Genomic DNA, 20339 nt, shown 5'->3' on the forward strand with positions numbered 1-20339 from the left:
GCTCCAAGGCGAGGGCTGGCTGCGCCCCGCTTTTCGGGACGGTCCCTCCCGCGGCGCCTGGGAGAGGCGCGGAGCCTCTGCCTCGGTTTCCCCACCTGTGGGAATAAATACCTGCCCGTCGAGCCCTCGCAATTACTGCCGAGGCAATCACCATATTAAAAACGACTGCGATATGACTTTTTCGAGGGGGAGGGACCCGTTTTTACGAGCGGCCACACCCCGTGGCCCATTTCTGCGGGGTGGGGAAGAGCCGAGCGCTGCCCCGTGTCCCCCCCAAAGGACAGCGCGGCTCCCGCCGCCCTCCCCGGCGCTCCCGGCAGCTCGAAGGGCGGCTCCCGGTGCCGGGGCGGGCGTTGGCTCTGGGGAGAGCCCCGGGGCACCCGCGGGTGCCGCACCCACGGGGAGGGCAGGGCGTTGGCCGCCCCCCTCGCCCCCTCCCCAGCGCCCGCCGCCCGCGGGCGATGATTCACCGCGATTTTCCTTTTAAGGCCGCGCTCGGCGGGGAGGAAGCAGAGGAGGAGGAGGAGGAGGACACTCCTTGGACCCGGCTGGCTCCTCCTGCTCTCGCTCGAGGCTCCGACGCGCAGCCAAAAGCGAATCGCGGCGGCCGCGCTCGGCAGAGGCTCCGACGGCTCCGCTGCTCGCCCAAGCGTCCGCGACCCAGCCATGGCAAGAAACCAGCAGGTGCAGAAGGCCAAGCTGGCCGAGCAGGCTGAGCGCTACGAGGACATGGCAGACTTCATGAAGGCCGTGGTGGAGCACGGGGACGAGCTGTCCAACGAGGAGCGCAACCTGCTGTCCGTGGCCTACAAGAACGTGGTGGGCTGCCAGCGCTCGGCCTGGAGGGTGATCTCCAGCATCGAGCACAAGACCGAGGAGGGCGACGACAAAGCGCAGGTGGTGAACGAGTACCGGGAGAAGGTGGAGCAGGAGCTCAACGCCGTCTGCAACAACGTCCTGGGCTTGCTGGACAAGTATCTCATCAAGAAGGACAGCGACACCGAGAGCAAGGTCTTCTACCTGAAGATGAAGGGCGACTACTTCCGATACCTGGCCGAGGTGGCCAGCGGGGACGACCGCCTGTCGACGATAGAGAAGGCCCAGGAGGCCTACCAAGAGGCCATGGACATCAGCAAAAAGGAGATGCAGCCCACGAACCCCATCCGCCTGGGGCTGGCCCTCAACTTCTCCGTGTTCCACTACGAGATCGCCAACGCCCCCGAGCAGGCCATCTCCCTGGCCAAGACCACCTTCGACGAGGCCATGGGCGACCTGCACACGCTCAGCGAAGACTCCTACAAGGACAGCACCCTCATCATGCAGCTGCTCAGGGACAACCTCACGCTATGGACAGCCGAGTGCGCCGGCGAAGACGGCGGCGAGGCTGGCGAAGAGCCCAAGAACTGAGCGTCCCCTGCCGAGCCGGGGGCCGGCCCCACCTGCCCCGCTCCAGACCCTTCGGCATCTCTTCGTGGTTTTTTTTTTTTTTTTTTGGTTGTCGTTTTTTTGATTTTTTTTTTTTTTGGATGGTTTTGGTGGGGAGGAGTCCCAGCTCCCCCCCCAGCCTGGATACCGGGAGTGGGGGTGGTTTTGGCAGGGCCCCTCCCTCCCTCTCCCCCTTCCTCTGCTCTGGGGAGGGGGAGAAGAGGGAGAGGGGGTGCCTGTGTCCCGGAGAGCTGCCAGCCCCCCAGCTATTTAACATTTTTTTGTGGGGGGTGTCCCCTCTGGCTTGTGCCAGCTCCAAACCCCCTGTCCCAGAGGGCTGGAGCAGCGACAGGAGGAGGTGAGGGGCTGGGCCGGGGCGAGGGGGGGTCCGGGCAGCCCCCCCATTCCGGGAGGGGGTCGCGTGTTGCCTGTGTGCTCCAATAAACCTTCTCCTGCACCTCTGCTCTCGTCTGCCTCGTCTCTCCCCGCGCACATGTCCGGGCAGCTCCACGCTGGCCTCGCCCCCATCCCAGCCCGGGGGTGGGGGCAGCCGGGCCCCCCAGCTGCTCTCGGTGCCCCCCAGCCCCCCAGCCCGGGCTGCTCTCGGTGCCCCCCAGCCCCCCAGCCCGGGCTGCTCTCGGTGCCCCCCAGCCCGGGCTGCTCTCGGTGCCCCCCAGCCCGGGCTGCTCTCGGTGCCCCCCAGCAGGGTCTTGGGCTGAGCTGCGGCCCGTGGAAGGGCTGGGGGGTCTGTGCATCCCTGGCACGGGGGTTTTGGCAGCCCCAGCAGGGCCGGCTGCTCCACGAGGCGCTCGAAGGTCCCGAGTCCCTGACCCAGCCCCATTAATACAAACCCAGAGTTCCCCAAAACCGGCCGCCGCCACCCCTGCGTGGGTTCCCAGGTCCTGCCCCATGGCTCCTCTAAGTCCAAGGAGGAAAATCCACAAAAGCTGCCTCGGCAGGGACGCAGGGGCAGCCCTGGGCTGCCAGCGGGGTGGGGACATCCCTCCCGAGGTGCCGACGCGCTGGGACAGGTGAAAGCTCAGCACTTCTGGCCCTGGCGCGGGGCCACGGGAAGGGCGCAGCTGCCTCCCCCTTCCCCCCACCGGCGCGTTTCAACATGAAAAATAATTACAATAAAATACAGTCACGGCTCCCTGGGCTACGAGCTCAGCAGAGCCAGCAGGGCCGGGCAGGAGCCGGCCTTTGATGGGGAGCCCGGGGAGGAAAGCGCCGTGACTCAGGACGTGCTGCAGCGGGGACAGGAGGGACACGCCACTGCCGAGCCCCGGCGTGGCCAAATCCCAGCCCATGCAGGGCCAGGAGCCCCCTGGGCTTCGGGGGAATGAGCAGGGATGCGACCCCCTCGGTGCACGCGGGAATTGGGGGGTGCCGGGGAGTGAGGGCTGGCCTGGGATGTGACGAGGGCTCTGCTGTGGGAGGCTGGGCTGCACAAACCAGCCCCTGCTCACCCTGCATGGGACACCTGGGGCGGTGGATGCAGAGGGGATGAACCCCCGTGAGCCCCCTGGCCCCCCCGCCCCATCGCAGCACCCCCAGTGCTGCCCTGTCACCCCACAGCCACTCCATGGGGTCCCCAGGGGTGTCAGGGCTGGTCCTGAGGGACCCCAAAGCTTGGCCTCCACCTGGCCCCAAGCGCTCCCAGCCTGGGAACAGCCCCAGACCTGTAATTAGCCAGAGCGGGAAAAACGAGCCGAGGGCTCGCGCTGGCCCTGACCCCGCGGCCTGGGGACACCCGGACTGGTTAAACTGGGGCGTGGCGGGGCTGGAGCTGGCAGCGCTGCTGCCCAGGAAGGGGTAACCGGGGTGTCTGTCCACCCCTGGGGCTCTGGGTTCCCCCGGCTTCCCAGGAGTTAACTGATTTCAACAGCTCCCGAAATTGCAGCGTGGCGGGGCCGCGTGGGAGGACGGTGCTCCCCGCTCCCAGCCGGTCCGGCAGCTTTTCCAGGCTGGGAAGGAGGAGCCCTGCATCCCCAGGACGCTCCTGTGAGAGGGCTGGGGAGTCCTCCGGGGTCCCTCTGTGCCCCTGCTTCACACAGCGTGGTGGCACCCAGGCAGAAAGACCAGGGGGGCATCGGGGCCTCGGTCCCCAGCCTGGCCCTTGTCTGGTGGCTGTGGAATGCTTTCAGCATTTCCATCCGAAGGGGCATCCAGAGAAGCTCTCAAATAGATCAGTTTCAGTGTCTTGAACACCCTCAGAGCAGAGGGACCGGGTGCCCAGGGCCGAGGAGGGTCCCCCACCTCGCAGTCACCCCCCCAGCCCTGGCACAGCCCCTACACTGGGGGAAAGGGCCACCAGAGCAGGTCTGAGAGGGCCAGCAGGGATGTTCTGCTGCCTGCAAAAGGCTCTGCCCGCCCTGCGTGGGAGCTGCAGGACCCAGAGCCCTGCCTGTCCTTGTCACCAGCTGTGCCAGCCTCCCCCCGGCTCTGTCCTCCCCCAGGGCTGGGGCTGGCTGGCTCCTGGCTGGGGCACCACAGTCTGGGCACCCAGACACTGCCCATCTGGGGCAGCCTCCTGCCAGGCTGGCACCAGTGCCTGCTCTGGGGGTTTTGGCGTTTCTGGAGAGGTTTTTAATCCCCATTAGAAAGCACCTCTTGATGGGGAAACTCAGCTTTTGAGCAGGAGCTCCGTGATGGAGCTGGAACCCCAGTTCCGTGGCTGTGATGGGTGCTCAAATCCCTCCATCCCCAAAACACCTCCCTCAGGTTCAGTCCCATGCTCAGGGTGGGCTCACAGGCAGGAGCAGCTCTGTCAGGGGGCTCACAGGCAGGAGCAGCTCTGTCAGGGTGGGCTCACAGGTAGAACCAGCCCAGCTCAGGGTGGGCTCACAGGCAGGAGCAGCTCTGTCAGGGTGGGCTCACAGGTAGAACCAGCCCAGCTCAGGGTGGGCTCTCAGGCAGGTGTAGCTCTGTCAGGGGGGGCTCACAGGTAGAACCAGCCCAGCTCAGGGTGGGCTCTCAGGCTGGAGCAGCTCTGTCAGGGGGGGCTCTCAGGCTGGAGCAGCCCAGCTCAGGGGGGTTACTGGCTGGAGCAGCTCTGCAGAAAGCCGGGCCCCCTCCCAGGGATGTGCCCGGTTGGGGTGACTCATCCTGGCCCTTGGCCCCGATTGCTCAAGGCAGTGACAGCAGCCAAGGTGTCACCTCCCTGCCCGGGCCGGGAGGCTCGCCGTGTCCCCTCCCCGTGCGGGGTTGGGGTGCAGGGCCAGGCTGCCTCTCTCCCTGCACTCCCCACCAGGCGCTCGCTGTCTCCCGCTGGCCCGGGGCAGGAGCAGAACTGTCCCCTGCGGGCTCTGGGTCCCGCTTCAGCCCCGGATTCATCTGTGGAAGCTCCTTGGTGCAGCTTTGGGGCCGGAGCTCTCTGTGACCCGAGCAGTTCCTGGCTGGAACGCAGCAGAGGATCCTGAGCTGAGCCGAGCAGTTTCCATCCCAAGGCTGAGGCTGCAGCTATCCAGGGCATTCAAATAAAAAAGCCAAAAAGCCACAAAGGCTTTGATGGCTCTTGCGTAACTCAGCCTGACCTGACCGTACCCTTTTAAGCCACCAAATCTCTCAAAGCCACGAAAAAGCCACTATAAAATTAATATTTTTATGATCCCGTCTCCCACCCCTTCACAGCAACTCCAGAGCTCCAAAACGACCAGGACACGGCCACGAGGCACAGGGTGAGGATGGGATTCCAGCCCAGCTGTGCTTGGACTGGCTTCCAGAGCTGCAGCACTGAAATGCAGCTGCTGGCTTCCAGCCAGGAACACCCAGGGAAATTCCGGGGCTCTGGGAAGAGCTGAGGCACTGGCAGCACACTGGGATTTGACTTTGATATCTGAAATCTCAGTTTCATTGGGAAGGGGTCGGGGTGAAGCACAAGCATTGTGTGTCTGTGTCCTCCTCTCCCTGAGCTCCTCCTTGTCTCCAAATCCTGGCCACAAAGTTGGGAGATGAGGGGAAAATTCATTTTAATTCCTTGCCCAGCGGCCCCAGACCCCGTTCAGATTTAGCTGCATCAAGGATCCAGTCTCCAATCCCTCTGCCAAGGGCCTGTGAGAAAATCCTGCTGTATTTTATGCAAGATCTTGGGCAAGAGGCGATGCTGAGTCTGCAGAGCTGGGACCGGGAGTCGCGCCCGCTCCCATCCCTGTGGAGCTGCCTGGAGGCACCTGGAGGCTCCCCGATGTGGACACCCCACCTGTCACCCCCAGCCCCCCAGTCCACCCCCAGCCCCCCGATCCAGCCCCGGCTGCTGCCTGGAGCAGGGCTCAGGGCAGGGAGCAGGGAGGCTCAGAGCTGCTGCCAGCGCCAGAGGGGATGCCACGGGCAGGAGGGGAAGCCCCAGCACTTGGGACGTGGAGAAAGCAAGGCCAGAAGGAGGAAGGTGCATGAGGACACCCAAGGCTGCTCCTGGGAAAGGCCTGAGATGCAAACCACGAGCTGAGTCACACAGGGGCTTTCTTAACCCAAAAAAGCTGAGCTGGCATTTTGTGTGTGTGAGCGTGTGTGCCCCTGGACCGCTGCAGGAGCAGCAGGGCAGGAGCAGCAGGGCAGGAGCAGCAGCAGCTGTGCAGGAGCAGCAGGGCAGTGAGGAGCAGCAGCAGCAGTGCAGGAGCAGCAGGGCAGGAGCAGCAGCAGCAGCAGCAGTGCAGGAGCAGCAGCTGTGGCCGCCTGCTGCCCCCAGCCCTCCCAGGCCGAGCTGTCCCCAGCAGGACACGGGGACAGGTCCCGGCCAGCGCCGCTCCCAGCGCAGGCGCTTTGGCCTGGGGCTCCAGAGCACTCCTGGGTTTATTTATTCAGCTTCAGCAAACTCGAAGATGAAAGTGAGACCGAGGAGCGTTTTATTAAGAAAGAGTCCATCATTATTTCTAAGAAAAAGAAAAACAAACATCTTTCTGTCCTTGGGACGGCGTGGAGGCGTCTTGGCCTGGATTCCGCTGGGAGCGTGGGGCTGTGCACGCTCTCCTGCAGCACACCCAGCACTGCTGCCTCCACTCTCACTGCCCATGAGGCAGCTCCAGCTGATTTTTCTTTCTCTGGATCAATCTTGGTCACGATGCAGGAGACCTTATCTCGCTTCTTTTCCTTGCTCTCCCTGCCTTCCCTGGCTCAGTCTCTCTGTTCCTAAGGGAAGACCCTCAGCCACCTCCCTTCTGCCAAAGCCCTGCTCGGGGCAGGGAGAAGAAGCTCGGGAGGTCAAACCCCCCAGAGAGGGCCCAGACTCTGCCTGGAAAGGCTTCCAGATGCTCTGAGTCACAGCCGAAGCCCGGGGTAGGAAAAGGAGAGGTGTCAAAACAGAGGAGCCAGGGAAGGGCGTGTCACAGATCCATCACCTCCTCTTCCACAGCTTTGTCCTGAGATTGCACATACTTCTCCTGCACTGCCAGGGTGCTGATAACGCAGTAATTAAGGAAAACGAGGGGCTGGGCTCAAACACTCCCTTCTGCAGGAGCTCTGAAGTTCCCAGCGAGGAACCAGCCCAGCCTCACATTAGCCCGAAGGCCATCGGGAAGAGGCATCACCTGAGCCACTTCTGGCTCTGCCTGATCCCAGGCCTGACAAGCCCAGGAGAATCAATTGTATGGTTTGAAGGAGAAGGGAAGATCCACCCAAGGGAGGGTGAAAGAGACGAAAGTTGTCAGAAGGTTCCTGACACATTCAGAGCACGAATTCCCAACCTTTGGTGGGGACAAGTGTCTGCTGGGCTGAGCACACCCCACTCCCCACGCGTGGGTCACCCACCAGATGATGAACCTGGGCCTGCAAATTCAGCCTCTGTGCCCCAGGGAGACAGAAATTCAACTCAGCAGCAGAGAGGATACGAAGAGAAGTGGAAGTCAGCCCCCACAGCTGCCGACATCAGCGCCTCCAGGCTGCGCTGCTCCCGGTCCCCGAAGGAATATCCATTGGCCTTGTCCACAGCCTGCATCACCTGCCTCATGCTCTGCTTGTCCTGGCAGGAGGGAGCTCGCTGGCACTGCTGCTTCCCCACAGGCAGCAGCTCACGCTGGCCTGGGCCCTTTGCCCCAGGGCTCGGGGCCACCCTGACAGCGCCCGAGGCCACCAACAGGACAAACAGGGACAAACAGGGACACTGCTACTGGCCCTCCACCCTCTCACTCCCTTTCATCACCTCCCAGCCCATTTGCCTGCTGACACTTCTGCCTGATTACGGACATTTCCAGCCCTCCCTCCCCCTTTTCATTAGTCACTGCTCCCTAATTTAACAAGGTTTTAGGGGACCCCCAGCCCAGATCTGAAACGCAGGCCAGAAGAGCTGAAGGAAGGGGGAGCCTGCATTCCCCATCCCAGGCCACAAGGCCCGGGTAGCCCCAAGCCCATCAGCCTTTTCCTTGTATTTGGCTGCCACAGATCATTTACAAGCCTGGGTGTGCTTCCCTGCTCTCCAGCCCGGGTCTCCTCACAGCTGAGGTTTCCAGCCCCGTGGCTCTGGGCACACAAAAAGCAGCTGCTGCGCACGCAGGGCTCCCTGCTCCCTCCTGCCGGCTCACCTGGACGTTGAGGGGCACGAAGGACACCAGGCTGTAGTCCTCGATCACCTCCACCAGCTTCTCGTTGAGGCGGCGGAAATTCCTGAAGAAGGGATCGGAGGCCAAGTGGTCCACGAGGTAGGAGAGGTCCAGCACCTCGGTGTAATAGTCCAGGTTGAAAGCTGCGGGGGAACGGGCAGCTCTGAAGGCAGGCTGGGAGCTGGAGCACAGGGGGATCTGCAGCAGTTCCCACCCAGCTGTTTGCGCCTGGAACCCCAATTCCACACCCTCCCCCTCAAACTCCTCCGTGTCCAGGGCCAGCGTGCAGCTCTGAGCCACCCTGGCTGCTGGAAGGTGTCCCTGCCCCTGCGGGGGGGCAGCAGACACGAGGGGTGAGGTCCCTTCCCCCCGAGCAGAGCAGCTCCTCACCCAGCTTCCCGTAGTGCTCGATCAGGTCCATCTTGGAGAGCACGTTGACGTGGGGCAGCTCCACGTGCAGCATGGTGCACAGCGAGGTGCAGAGCACTGAGATGAACTTCCCGGGGTCCGTGCAGTAGTGGGAGTCCACCAGGTGCACGGCAGCCAGCTGGGCAGCGAGGGGACAAAGGGACACGCGAGGTCAGACCGTGCCCAGCCAGCCCTGCGCGTGGAGGGGGCCACGGGGGATCCTGCTCGGGCCTGGCTGCACCGCCTGGGGACACGAGCTCCCAGCTCCCAGCTCCTGCCCACGAAACAGCATCAGAGGGTCTGGGGCTGGTTCGGGTCAGGGGGGCCTTAAAGCCCCTGCAGTGCCACCCCTGCCATGGCACCCCTCCACTGTCCCAGGGCTCCCAGCCCCATCCAGCCTGGCCCTGGGCACTGCCAGGGATCCGGGGGCAGCCCCAGCCCCTCCCCAACCTCCCCGGGAACAATTCCCAGCTCCCAGTATCCCACCCAGCCCTGCCCTCTGGCACTGGGAGCCATTCCCTGTGTGCTGTCCCTCCATCCTGGTCCCCAGTCCTTCTGCAGCTCTCCTGGAGCCCCTTCATGGCCTGGCAGGCTCTGAGCTCTCCCTGGAGCCTCCTCTCCACACTGAGCACACACCCTTGAAGCGCCTGTGCCGCATTCCCAGCCAGGCACCAGCATGGATTCAGGCCCAGGGAAGGGCTCTGGGGAGGCTTCTGGAGCTCCACCAAGAGCACCACAAGAAACTCCAACCTGCAGCTGCTGCCCCTTTCCTCAGGGTTCCTCTCCCTGCAGTTTCCACCTGTCTGAACTCTGCAGGGATTCTGGGGTGGGAGCTGGGGCAACTCCCCCCCTGAACAGCACAGCTGCCTCCAGATCCCCACAGGAATGCCCCCAGGAGCAGAACCTGCAGCACACCACCTTCTGCTGGGAGAGTCCCCTGTGGCTGGCACCAATAATTAATAATCACGCTAACGAGCGCTTTGATTCCCTGGGTTTTGTGTGGCTGTTACAATGTGGTCCCAGAGCCGGGGAAGTCACTCCAAGTCAGGGCTCTGAGGCTGAGTCACAGCAGCAGAGCCCAGCCAGCCTGGGGCTCCCAGGCAGAGCAGAACCAGCCCTGTAAACGTCCTCTTTTAGCAGCTCCAACCCCCTGTCCACTCACTGCAGTGAAACCCAGCTCTGATGTGCAGATTCCCAGAGGCATTCTCAAGCAAATGAAGCTGCCCTGCTTGCTCAGAGCAGCCAGGGCTGCACCAGGCGCAGCGTCAGCAGCTCGGGGCTGCCCTCACCTGCAGCTCCCGTTGTGCAAGAGCCCAGGGCCCGTCCCAGGGGCTGCGGGGCCCTGCTGGGGCTGCAGCGGGGGCTGGCACGGCCCCTGCGCTCCTCGGGGCAGTGCCAGGGCTGCTGGCACACACAGAGCCCCACGCCGGGTGGAACAGCCCCGGGCTGGGGCAGGATCCTGCAGCACAGCAGGACGCACTCCTGCCTGTCCCTGGAGGTGTTCAGGGACAGGCCGGGGCTCCCTGGGCCCGTGGGAGGTGTCCCTGCCCATGGAATGAGATGGGCTGTGAGCTCCTCTCCAACCCAACCCCTTCTGGGATTTTGTACCAAGTGTGAGGGAGGGATCTGTGCTGCTGCTCCTGGCCCTGCCAGGCCGTTCTTTTGCCAATCTCTCCCAGCATAAAACAGGGCAAAATCCCCCTCCTTCCCTGACGAGGCCACTTCACCCGAAAGGCCACGAACCTCCTGAAGGCAGCAGCCAGCAGAGCCCCCGCTGTGCCCGGGGGCCCGCAGCTCCTGCGCTGCCCCAGCCCATCCCTACCCTGAAATCCCACTTGGCCAGCTGGGCAAAGACGTTCCTCAGGGCCTGGTGGTGGGTGTAGAGCTCCACCTGCCCGGGGCAGTCGAAGAGCAGGTAGCGTCCCCGCAGGCCGCGCAGCCGCTCCCGCAGCCAGTCGGCGTTGGCCTCCAGGTACTCCATGCAGTAGAGCAGCCCCCCGTTGGGGCCCAGCCCCAGGCTGGCCATCACGTCGGGCAGCGTGACCAGCTCGCCGATGTCCAGGGCGCAGGGGCCGGGCAGGGCCTCGTTGGCGGGGTCCAGGTTGACCACGGCCACGCTGCGGCCCAGCCGCGCCAGGAAGGCGCGCATGGCGTGGCAGTAGGTGCTCTTACCCGAGCCCGGGGGCCCGATGACCACCTGGCCAAAGGCCACCGCGCTGCTCCCGCTGCCCTCGGCCATGCCGGCTCATGCTCCGCCTGCCGGGCCGAGAGGGGACACGGGACAAAGCACTGAGAGTCTGGCCTGTGTCTGTAGGGACAGCACCCCACTGAGGCTCTGGCCTGTGTCTGTAGGGACAGCACCCCACTGAGGCTCTGGCCTGTGTCTATAGGGACAGCACCCCACTGAGGCTCTGGCCTGTGTCTATAGGGACAGCACCCCACTGAGGCTGTGGTCTGTGTTCATAGGGACAGCACCCCACTGAGGCTCTGGCCTGTGTCTATAGGGACAGCACCCCACTGAGGCTCTGGCCTGTGTTCATAGGGACAGCACCCCACTGAGGCTCTGGTCTGTGTTCACAGGGCCCATGCATCCCCGTGTCCCTTTCTCCTCACCCCCGCATCTGTCCCCCTGAGTTTCCCTCGCGTTCCCTCTTCTCCCTTATGACCCTCCTTCCCCGCTCCCGCTTTCTCCCTCCCATCTCCCCTCCTTGCCCAGACCGATTCATCCCTGGTTATTGCCCTGGTCCCGATTATCCCCCCCATCCCGATTATCCCCCCCCATCCCGGTTATCCCCCCTCTCCATCCCGGTTATTCCCCCCTGTCCCATTTATCCCTCCCCGTCCCGATTATCCCCCTCTATCCCGGTTATCCCCCCCATCCCGGTTATCCCCCCCCCGTCCCGGTTATCCCCCCTATCCCGGTTATCCCCCTCTGTCCCGGTTATCCCCCCCAATCCATTTTATCCTCCCATCCCGGTTATCCCCCCCCTATCCCGGTTATCCCCCCCATCCCGTTATCGCCGCTCCCGCAGGCCGCTCACCGCCGCCGGTGTCCCCGCTGCGGGTCCGGGTGGCCGCGCGTCCCGAGCGCCGCGTTCCGGGCGCGGAGCGGCCGCCGCTGCCACAGCGCCCTCTGGCGGCCTGGAGGACGCGCAGCCCCGCGGGGGCGCGGGTTCGAGTCCGGCGCCGGCTCTTGGCGCTCCGGCACCGCCCCAGCCCCGCTTTTTTCCCAAATCACAAAATCAACTGGGTTGGAAAAGGCCTCTGAGGCCGCGGAGCCCCAGCTCTGACCGAACACCCCGACGGCACTGAGTGCCACACCCAGCTTTTCCTTAAACGCCTCTGGGGACAGGGACTCCACCACCTGCCTGGGCAGCCTGTTCCCAGTCTAATCCCCCTTTCTGTAAATAAATTCTTCCTAATGTCCACCCTCAGCCTTCCTGGAGTTTAAGACAATGTCTTGCCACTCATCGACGAGAAGAGCCCAGCTCCCAGGTGGCTACACCCTCCTGGCAGGAGGAAGGAGGAATTCCTCCCTGCATTTTCCCCCTTCACCCCTTAAGAAGTCACACAGGGCCTGGCCTCTCAGCACTGGGTCAGCGGGACACAGCCGTCCCCTCTGCCCGGGCCAGGAGAAGGGAGCAGAGCACCCTGGAAAGCACCCGCTACCCAGAGGCACAGGGAAGGCAGAGAATCCTCTGCCACGCCCGAGGAACGCAGGGAAGGACAGTCACGCTGCCCTGCCTGTACTTGTCCTTCCCCTACTCCTCGGCTGCAGTTCTGCTTCCTCAGCCTCACAAACGCACACATTTGGTTGATCCCAGCATGAATGTAAGTGTTAATCACCCTAAATCCTTCTTCATTCACACAGAACATCATTTCCTTTCATTTGAAGGGTTCAATTTGTGGGGGGAAAAAAAAAAACACTGTGGCGATTTTAATTACAAATCTGTATTTTTACCAAAAATAAATACAAAAACACCCTGCTTCCGCTCAGACCAGGAGCCAGCCTGGACTGGGGAGCAGGACAGAGGCTGTGACAGTCCCTGCTCAGCGTGGCTGGGCGCTGAGGCTGCCCAGGGCGGGCTGGGACGCTCGGACAAAGGCCATGTCCTGTCTGTACTTCATGGCCGTGGGGGGCTGGCGCCTGAGCAGCTGGTCACCCATGTCCTGGGGCTCAGGGTCATCGTAGATGGTGGAGATGACAACAGAGCTGTCACCACGGGGCTTCTTCCTCCTTACAAAGGTTGGCAGCTTCTCCCCGTGGTACCTGGAGGGAAGCAGAAAGGTTTGGTGGAGGCTGCAGAGGCCATCAGGCGTCCTTGAGCTTCCCAGCTCCTTTCCTGGAATGGTTTGGGCTGGAATGGTTTGGGCTTAGACCCACCCAGTTCCAGCCCCTGCCATGGGCAGGCACAGCTCCCACAGCGGCTCCAGCCCTGCTCCACCGAGGAGCCCCAGGTGTCAGGAAGAGCAGCCTGCTTGGCTGTGGGACTGCCCAGCTGTGCAGGGAAAGGCAGAGCCCTGGGACAGCCGTGTCCCCAGCCAGCTCCCTTTGCAGCCCCTCAGCTGCTGTGAGCCTGGGCACAGGTGGGAACAGGGGCTGGGAGGGCAGCGGGGCACTCACCCCAGCCCCCTCTTGCACCGGGGGTTCTGGCCCTCGTTGTCCAGAGCTTCGGCCATGCCAGAGTTGTTGCTCCCCAGGCCCAGCCCCTCTGTCCAGCCCTGCTGCTCCAGGACCTTCCTGCCAAAGCCCTGGGATAGGAGAAAAAACCATCAGAGACATGCTGGACAAATCCCACCCTCATCTTCCCAGAGCCTTCTGCCCTCTTCCTACGGCCGAGACCTCTCCTCCTCCTGACCCCATCCCCGTGGCCCAGCCCCTCCTGCCCTGCCCCTCCTGCCCTGGGGCAGGCAGAGCTCACCTTGGTGTGCCTCTCGAAGGTGCCAATGTGCTGCCCTGACACGGATCCCTCCTCCAGCCCGGCCCGCAGCCGCTGCTCCAGCCACATCCGCACCGAGTCGCGAGCGTCCTTGTCCCCTCCATCTGGGGACAAAGCAGCCACAGTCAGCACAGCCCAGGGAGGCTGGGCGCCACCAGCGTGCTCCCCAGAGCACCAGCAGAGGAGGCAGAACCTGTTCTTTTTGGCAAGCCTTGCTGCCAGACCAGAAAAACGTTGTTTCAGGTTCACTGACAGCTCGGGTGCTTTCAAAGAATGACAAAGAGCTCCCGAGTTCTGCCTGGTCAGAGTTTCCCTGGCTCCCCTGGCGTGGGTGGCTCAGCTCTGATACCTTTGTCATAGTAGATGCTCATGTCCACGTCCCAGTCGTCGGCCGTCTGCTCGTCAAAGTCTGCCAAGAGAAGGGAAGCAGCACTTCAGGTGAGCTCTGGCACAGGGCTTGTGGTGTTCCTTGCTGGTGCTCCCCGTTTTCTCCAACAGAACAGGAAGGAACCCCAGAATCATTGAGGCTGGACATCTCCAAGACCATTCAGTCCAGCTGTGACCCGTTCCCACCTTGTCAGCAGCCCAGACCACCAAGTGCCATGCCCAGTCCTTCCCTGGATACCTCCAGGGATGGGGACTCCACCACCTCCCTGGGCCTGAGCCCCCTTTCCATGGGGAAATTCCTGCTGTGCCCACCCTGAGCTGCCCTGGCCCAGCCTGGGCTGTTCCCTCTCCTCCTGTCCCTGTCCCCTGGCGCAGAGCCTGACCCCCCGGCTGTGCCCTCCTGGCAGGAGCTGTGCAGAGCCAGAATGTCCCCCCTGAGCCTCCTCTGCTCCAGGCTGAGCCCCTGCCCTGGGCCCTCCCCAGCCCCTCCTGCAGAACGGGACACAGCTCTGCACTTGGGGTGGCGCCCCAGCAGTGCCAGCACAGAGGAAATGGCCACAGGGACCCCCCAAACCCCAGCGCCCACCCAAGGGGCTGCCAGCAGCACCACGGGGGTCCCAGCTCCGTGCCAAGGGAAGGCTCAGCAGCCAGGGCACGGTGCTGCTGGCTCCAGCTGCCCTGGACAGCTTGAGCCCGTGGGCTCGGTGACACAAACGCCGGGGTCACCTCCATCCTGCTCCTGCCAGAACTGGGCATCCGTGTAGAACACGAGGCCGGAGCCGCCCTTCTCCCACTTGAGCTCGATCTCCTCCTCGAAGAGCCGCTCCCGCGCGCGCTCCTGCTGCGTCACGTCCTCGTGCAGCGCCGCGTGCCGCTGCCACTCCTCGCACGTGTCATCGTCCTGCAGGGGACAGCACGGTGTGGGATGGAGCAGGGACACAGCACAGTTCCCCCTGCCACTTCTTGAACATGTCATTGTCCTGCAGGGGACACAGCACAGCCCGGGATGGAGCTGGGGACACAGCACAGTCCCCTGCCACTCCTCACACATGTCCTTGTCCTGCAAGGGACAGCACCTGAGCCTGGCATGGAGCTGGGGACGCAGCTCAGCCCGAGATGCAGCTGGGGACAGCAGCTCAGCCTGGCACAGTGCTGGGGACACAGCTGAGCCCCTGCTGCTCCCTGGCCTGTCCCCACGCCCTCCCCTGGAGCAGCTCTGCTGGCAGAGCCGGGCTCGCGGGCTCAGGCCCCGACACGAGGGATGAGCTCATCCCTGACTAAGAGCCCTGCCAGAGTCAGCAGCAGAAACCCCACAGCACCCCCACCCCGAGCCCCACCTGCCCCTGATGCCCATGTAAGGAGCAGGGTGCTGGACCTGCAGTCAGCACTAGCCAGGAATGCACTGCATGCAGCTGATGCCCCAGGAGATTGCGTGGGCTGCAGGAAGCAGCTCCCTGGCACAGACACAGAGCTGCCTGCCCAGCCCTGGGCACGGCCAAGGAACAGCCCAAAGAACGGCTGCAGAGCCAGCAGCAGCCTGGAGAAACAGCTGGAGGAGTCTGTTTAGTCTGGAGAAGGAAAGGCTGGATAAAAAGCTGGAGAAAGGAGGGAACAAAGCGCTCTCTGTGCCCCGCGTTGCCAGGAGAAACTCATGGGGAGCAGCTGCAGCAGAGATTTGGCACCCGAGTTAATTCTGAGCAGCAGAGAACGGGAATGGCTTGCCTGGGGATCTGTAATGACAGAGGTTTGGAGAACAGGCCAGACAGGCATCTGCCAGGCACAGGGTGGGATGGCTCCTGCCCTGCCCAGCTCTCCAGGAGCCTTTGTCACCAAAGCCATTTTCCCCAGAGTGACTGAACGCCCAGTGCAGGAGCATCCAGGGTGAGCCCTCTGTGCAGCTCTGCTCGTCATCCCAGCACACCACCGTGCTGCCCGAGCTCTGCCACCCCACCTGCAGCAAAGCAGAGCCGGGCCCTCTGCCAGGGAGCAGGGCAGGGTCTGCTGGCAGCACCAGCCTCCCCCCTGCCCCTCCTCGGGACCAGCCCCACCACCCCCGAGCAGCCTGGGGGGCTCAGGGCACCAAGGGGTGACCCATCCTGTTTCAGAGCTGGTTTGAACACATCATTTGTCCAAGTAAGAGATGAAGAATGAGCTCTGAGAGCGGGATGTGCCCCCACAGCCCCAGCAGCCCAGCCCGGGTGGCGCTGGAATGTTCCACTTACGTCACCGGAGCTCGACTGCTCTTCCTCCTGCTCCTCCTCATCCTCCTGGGGCTGGGCTGGCTGAGTCAGCGCCACCACGGGCTCCTCTCCCTCGGTGATCTCATCCCCGGCAGCCGTGTAGACTCTGTCCTCGCCGGGCAGGGTGTCGGTGCCCTGGTACTGGAAGGGCACGTTGCCGTACCTGCGGGAGGAGCCCGTCCTGGGGAAGCACAGCTGCAGCTTGCTGATCACCCGGGGGGGCAGCCTGCAGGCCCGGATCAGCTCCAGGAACTCGCCCAGGGGGGTGCCCACGTTCCCGCGGGGCATGAAGGAGGGCGGGTTGAACTCGGGCAGCCGCTTCAGCTCCGCCTCGGTGACAACAGCCCCGGCCGGGCCGCCGGGAGGAGCCTCGGGGCCTGCGGGGACACGGGAGGGGACAAGGCGGGTGTGGGGGGGCTGCAGAGGAGGAGGAATGGTTTTGGGGTCCCACAGGAGAACAGGGAGGGTTTTGGGGGCCCGCAGCACACAAGGGATGGTTTGGGGGTCCCACAGGAGAGCAGAGATGGTTTGGGGGTCCCACAGGAGAGCAGGGATGGTTTGGGGGTCCCATAGGAAAGCAGGGATGGTTTTGGGGGTCCCACAGACGAGCAGGGAGCAGGTTTACAGCGTTAAGGAAGCCCTACGAGGAGTATGAACCCCGGTGCCCGAGGGTGCTGCTCCGGGACCCCCCGCCCGTCCCTGTCCCGGGACCCCCCGCCCGTCCCTGTCCCGGGACCCCCCGCCCGTCCCTGTCCCGGGACGCCCCCCGTACCTGTCCCGGCGCTCAGGCGCACCCTGCGGATGAGGCAGCGGCCGGGCAGCGCGGCGCCGCCGGGCCCGACCCAGCGCTTGCCCGAGTACATGCGGACGAAGCGGCGGGCGCGGCCGGGCCGCACGGACACCAGGCAGGAGCAGGTGCGCGGCGCCGAGGCCCCGCCGCCGCCGCCCGCTGGCGGGCGCTCGGGCCGGTGCCGGTAGTGGAAGCAGAGGAAGCCGCCGGCCTCCAGGAACTGGCTGAAGTAGGCGCGGAGCTGCGCGGAGCGGAGCGCGGCCGGGATGCCGCTCACCAGGCAGTACCGGGCCGCGCCGCCATCGCCGCCGCTACCGCTGGGCGCCGCCATCTTGGCCCACCGGTGCTGACGCGCGGTGATGACGTTGCGTGCGGTAATGACGTTGCGTGCGGTAATGACGTTACGCCGGTAATGACGTTGCATGCGGTAATGACGTTACGCGCGGTGATGACGTTACTCGCGGTGATGACGTTGCGCGCGGTATGGCGTTGCGCGCGGCGCGTGGAGGGCGCCGCCTGGTGGCGGGGAGGCGCGCGGCAGGCGGGGCGTCCTGGGGGTCCCCGGGCCCGGTGGGGGGGACAGGACCCTGGGGGTCACAGGGCTTGGGGACAGGACCCTGGGGGTCACAGGGGTTGGGGGACAGAGACCCTGGGGGTCACAGGGGTTGGGGACAGAGAGACCCTGGGGGTCACAGGGGTGGGGACAGAGAGACCCTGGGGGGGGTCACAGGGCTTGGGACAGCACCCTGGGGGTCACAGGCCTTGGGGACAGGACCCTGGGGGGTCACAGGGATGGGTATAGGACCCTGGGGTTGGGGACAGGACTCTGGGGGGTCACAGGGGTGGGGACAGAGACCCCGGGGGTCACAGGGGTTGGGGACAGGACCCTGGGGGTCACAGGGGTGGGGACAGGACCCTGGGGGTCACAGGGGTTGGGGACAGGACCCTGGGGGTCACAGGGATGGGGACAGGACCCTGGGGGGTCACAGGGGGTGGGAACCAAGATCCCCCATTGTGGGGGGTTTGACAGGCCCGGGGGGCAGCAGGACGGATCCCCGGGGGTCCCAGCCCCCGGGGGTCCCGGGGGTCTCGGGGCTGCCCTCCTCACCCACGGCAGGCTCTGGCCTTGTCCCCGTCCAGCCCCCCCCTGGGGCCGTGCCCTGTCCCCGGGCTCCCGTGGGTGGCACGGGCCGGGTCAGGGCTGCCTGGCCGGGCGGGAGCAGCGCGGAGGGCAGGGCAGCCCCACAGCCGCTGCCAGCATTCCCGTGTGTCCGCGGGCTCGGCTGGCTCAGCTGGCAGCTCGCTGTGCCAGCCACGGACAGGGCGCTTGTGCCGCTGGCTGAGCCACGGCGGCTGGCAGCGCCCGCGAGAGGCTCGACAGCTGCATTCACACCTGGGGAAGGTGTGCGCGGGGATTCGCCCCCCGAATTTCTGTGTGCTGGGAGCACCCAGGGGCTGCTCATCCAGCCCTCCCGCTGGCAGCGGCCAACCTGTCTGCGCTGCCAGATGGAAAATCCCTTTTTTGTTCCATTCTATCTTTTCCACGGCTGCAGTTTTTTTCTCGTTGCTGAAAAGGCACCACCATGCTCCAAAATACCAAACATTTTATTAAAAAAATAATTTATTGCATCTTCTGTACAAACCACGCGAATGTACTCTTATAAAATACTGACCCCTCACCTGGGGGAGGCGGGAGGAGCGAGTGTGCCAGGTGTGCGCCTGGCTCTGGCTCCAGGGAGGGAGGTTTGCATCTCCCCCTAAACCAGCTCGGCTCGGGTTTAACTTCTCACACGGACAGGAAAGCCCAGAGCCCCACAGGAGGCGCAGTAGGTTCAGGTGCTGCTAAGTGCTCTTAATCCCGTTGTATTTCATGGAATTTCGGAGGAAAGAGAGAATCTAAGGAAAGGAGGGGTGAGTCTGTGCACCCTGTAGGGTTTCACACTCTGGCTTTTTCCCTGAAGAAACGTCCTGAGCATTTCTAGGATTCCAAGCACGGAAGCCAGACCCGGAGCTGATTCCGTAGCGAGCCCTCGGCCGGCGGGCTGTCAGAGCTGAGCACAGCCCTCACTGCTGGCAGCTCACAGCAGAACGAGCGAAAACCGGGAGCAGAGAACCCTCTGCCCGCTGGGAGACCAGCCCAGGCGGAGCAGGAGCTGCCGAGCCCTGCGGGGATGGCGCTCCGGAGCGGCGCCGGCCCCGCTCAGCGCGGCAGCGGCCAGCCCGGCACCGCGAACAGCATCTCGGCCAGCAGCGCGCCCATGGCCGCGCCCCCGATGACCGGCTGGAAGAACAGCGCCGTGACCAGGGCGGCGGGGACGGATCCCAGCGAGGAGGACAGGCGCAGGATGTCCGAGAAGCGCTCCTGCTGCTCGGGGCGCAGCAGCTCCCGCAGCGCCCGCTGCGCCTCCCGCTGCAGGCTCTGGATGCGCGGCGCGGCCCGCAGCCCGGGGATGTCTGCGGGGGACAGCACAGCGACACGCAGGTCAGGGGTGGGAAACGGCTCCAGGTTCGTCCCATTCCCTCCCTTCCCGGGGCCACGCTGAGGAGATGCAGCGCTGGAGAGGCACTGCTGTTCCAGGGATGCTGCTGAGGGACGGACAGCCCCTAACAGGGAAAGCCGTGCTTTAAAAGTAGAGGAATCCAGGGTTTATTGTCTGCAGGACGGGCAAAGGCTTTGACATCCTTCCTTCCCGCTTCCCAGAGCATTTGGGAATGACCAGAGCTGGGGAAAAGGTGGCCAGCCCTCTGTGCTCCCACACCTGCCCATCTCCGAGCATCTCCAGGCCAGCAGCTCTGTGTTCCCCTGGGAAGGTGGCGGGGTCCCCATCCCTGGACGTGGCACTCAGTGCTCTGGGCCGGTGACAAGGTGGGGAGTGGCACAGGGGATCCATGGTTTTGAGATCTTTTCCAGCCTCAGTGGCTCCGGGACCCCATGATTCTGTGTCCAGCTGCCAGCGCTGGCCGGCAGAGCCACGAGGGCCTGGCACTCACCTGGATTGAAGAGAATGGCTCCCCTCAGGTAGGTGAACTCGCTGGGGCTCAGGTCCAGCCTCCAGAAGCTGTTGAGGCACCCCTGCAGCCGCTGCACGGCCGCCAGCGTGGGCTGTGTCCCCTCGGGCTCCTGCCCCTTGCTCTGCCCGCTGAGGAGGATCTTCTTGAGCATGCTGGGGGCCGGCGCCTCCGTCACCTCGAAGGTCACCACGTCCTGCACCAGCCCCAGCAGGAACAGGGGCACCCAGCAGCTGTCCAGCAGCAGCAGCTGGTCCTCCCGCGGCAGCAGGCGGAAGGCGGCGACGTTTCTCACGAAGCTGATGGTTTTGAGCAGCACGTGGGAGGCGGCCCGGCAGGTGAGCTGCGGCGAGCGCAGGCACACGGCGCGGCGCTGCCGGCACGGGCAGCGCTGCCGGGCCGCGCCGGGCTGCAGCTCCTGGCTCAGCAGGGTGTACAGGATGGCGGGGTGCCCGTCCCTGCCGTGGCAGCGGCACCGCTCGCAGCCCCCATCCACGCCGGCGCTCATGGCTCTGCCGGCTCCTCGTCGACGCTCGGCGGCAGAGACGCAAAATCCCTTCCAAAACGCGTCCCGGGCTGGATTGTCCCCGTCCTGCCGGCTCTGCCA

At 64.5% G+C, this 20339-nt stretch overlaps 4 protein-coding genes across 4 annotated transcripts; 1 reads left to right on the plus strand and 3 right to left on the minus strand.

Moving 5' to 3' along the window:
- The first annotated feature begins 523 nt into the window (after nucleotides 1-523).
- SFN (stratifin) lies at nucleotides 524-1802 on the plus strand. Its single transcript, XM_038161121.1, has one exon. It carries the CDS (start codon nucleotides 667-669, stop codon nucleotides 1405-1407), a length of 741 nt encoding a protein of 246 aa, XP_038017049.1. The 5' UTR covers nucleotides 524-666; the 3' UTR covers nucleotides 1408-1802.
- Nucleotides 1803-6246: 4444 nt separating this feature from the next.
- LOC119711210 (GPN-loop GTPase 2-like) lies at nucleotides 6247-11498 on the minus strand. The gene is made up of 6 exons (XM_038161119.1): nucleotides 11408-11498; nucleotides 10189-10622; nucleotides 8349-8505; nucleotides 7941-8101; nucleotides 7251-7381; nucleotides 6247-6819 (listed from the first exon to the last, which is right to left on the minus strand). The coding sequence occupies exons 2-6, from the start codon at nucleotides 10603-10605 to the stop codon at nucleotides 6747-6749; spliced, it is 939 nt and encodes a 312-aa protein (XP_038017047.1). The 5' UTR covers nucleotides 10606-10622; nucleotides 11408-11498; the 3' UTR covers nucleotides 6247-6746.
- A 770-nt stretch (nucleotides 11499-12268) lies between these two features.
- On the minus strand, nucleotides 12269-17092 carry GPATCH3 (G-patch domain containing 3). The gene is made up of 7 exons (XM_038161112.1): nucleotides 16706-17092; nucleotides 15916-16310; nucleotides 14420-14594; nucleotides 13656-13715; nucleotides 13289-13410; nucleotides 12991-13118; nucleotides 12269-12636 (listed from the first exon to the last, which is right to left on the minus strand). Exons 1-7 carry the CDS (start codon nucleotides 17052-17054, stop codon nucleotides 12417-12419), a joined length of 1449 nt encoding a protein of 482 aa, XP_038017040.1. The 5' UTR covers nucleotides 17055-17092; the 3' UTR covers nucleotides 12269-12416.
- Nucleotides 17093-18326: 1234 nt separating this feature from the next.
- On the minus strand, nucleotides 18327-20302 carry LOC119711211 (nuclear receptor subfamily 0 group B member 2-like). Its single transcript, XM_038161120.1, has 2 exons — nucleotides 19715-20302; nucleotides 18327-19177 (listed from the first exon to the last, which is right to left on the minus strand). The coding sequence occupies exons 1-2, from the start codon at nucleotides 20238-20240 to the stop codon at nucleotides 18924-18926; spliced, it is 780 nt and encodes a 259-aa protein (XP_038017048.1). The 5' UTR covers nucleotides 20241-20302; the 3' UTR covers nucleotides 18327-18923.
- Between the last annotated feature and the right edge of the window lie 37 nt (nucleotides 20303-20339).

The sequence above is a fragment of the Motacilla alba genome, chromosome 23 (assembly GCF_015832195.1).
Source record: "Motacilla alba alba isolate MOTALB_02 chromosome 23, Motacilla_alba_V1.0_pri, whole genome shotgun sequence".
Classification (NCBI taxonomy): Eukaryota; Metazoa; Chordata; class Aves; order Passeriformes; family Motacillidae; genus Motacilla; species Motacilla alba.

Coding starts and splice junctions, on each gene's coding strand:
- SFN (XM_038161121.1), top strand. CDS start 667: ATGGCAAGAAACCAGCAGGTGCAGAAGGCCAAGCTGGCCGAGCAGGCT.
- LOC119711210 (XM_038161119.1), bottom strand. CDS start 10,605: ATGGCCGAGGGCAGCGGGAGCAGCGCGGTGGCCTTTGGCCAGGTGGTC. Junction 8,102..8,348: donor CGAGCACTACGGGAAGCTGG/GTGAGGAGCTGC, acceptor GTTCCCCCGCAG/CTTTCAACCTGGACTATTAC. Junction 6,820..7,250: donor GCTGACTTCCACTTCTCTTC/GTATCCTCTCTG, acceptor CTGCGTTATCAG/CACCCTGGCAGTGCAGGAGA.
- GPATCH3 (XM_038161112.1), bottom strand. CDS start 17,054: ATGGCGGCGCCCAGCGGTAGCGGCGGCGATGGCGGCGCGGCCCGGTAC. Junction 14,595..15,915: donor AGCAGTCGAGCTCCGGTGAC/GTAAGTGGAACA, acceptor TGTCCCCTGCAG/GACGATGACACGTGCGAGGA. Junction 13,119..13,288: donor CCTTCGAGAGGCACACCAAG/GTGAGCTCTGCC, acceptor CTCCTATCCCAG/GGCTTTGGCAGGAAGGTCCT.
- LOC119711211 (XM_038161120.1), bottom strand. CDS start 20,240: ATGAGCGCCGGCGTGGATGGGGGCTGCGAGCGGTGCCGCTGCCACGGC. Junction 19,178..19,714: donor AGCCATTCTCTTCAATCCAG/GTGAGTGCCAGG, acceptor TGTCCCCCGCAG/ACATCCCCGGGCTGCGGGCC.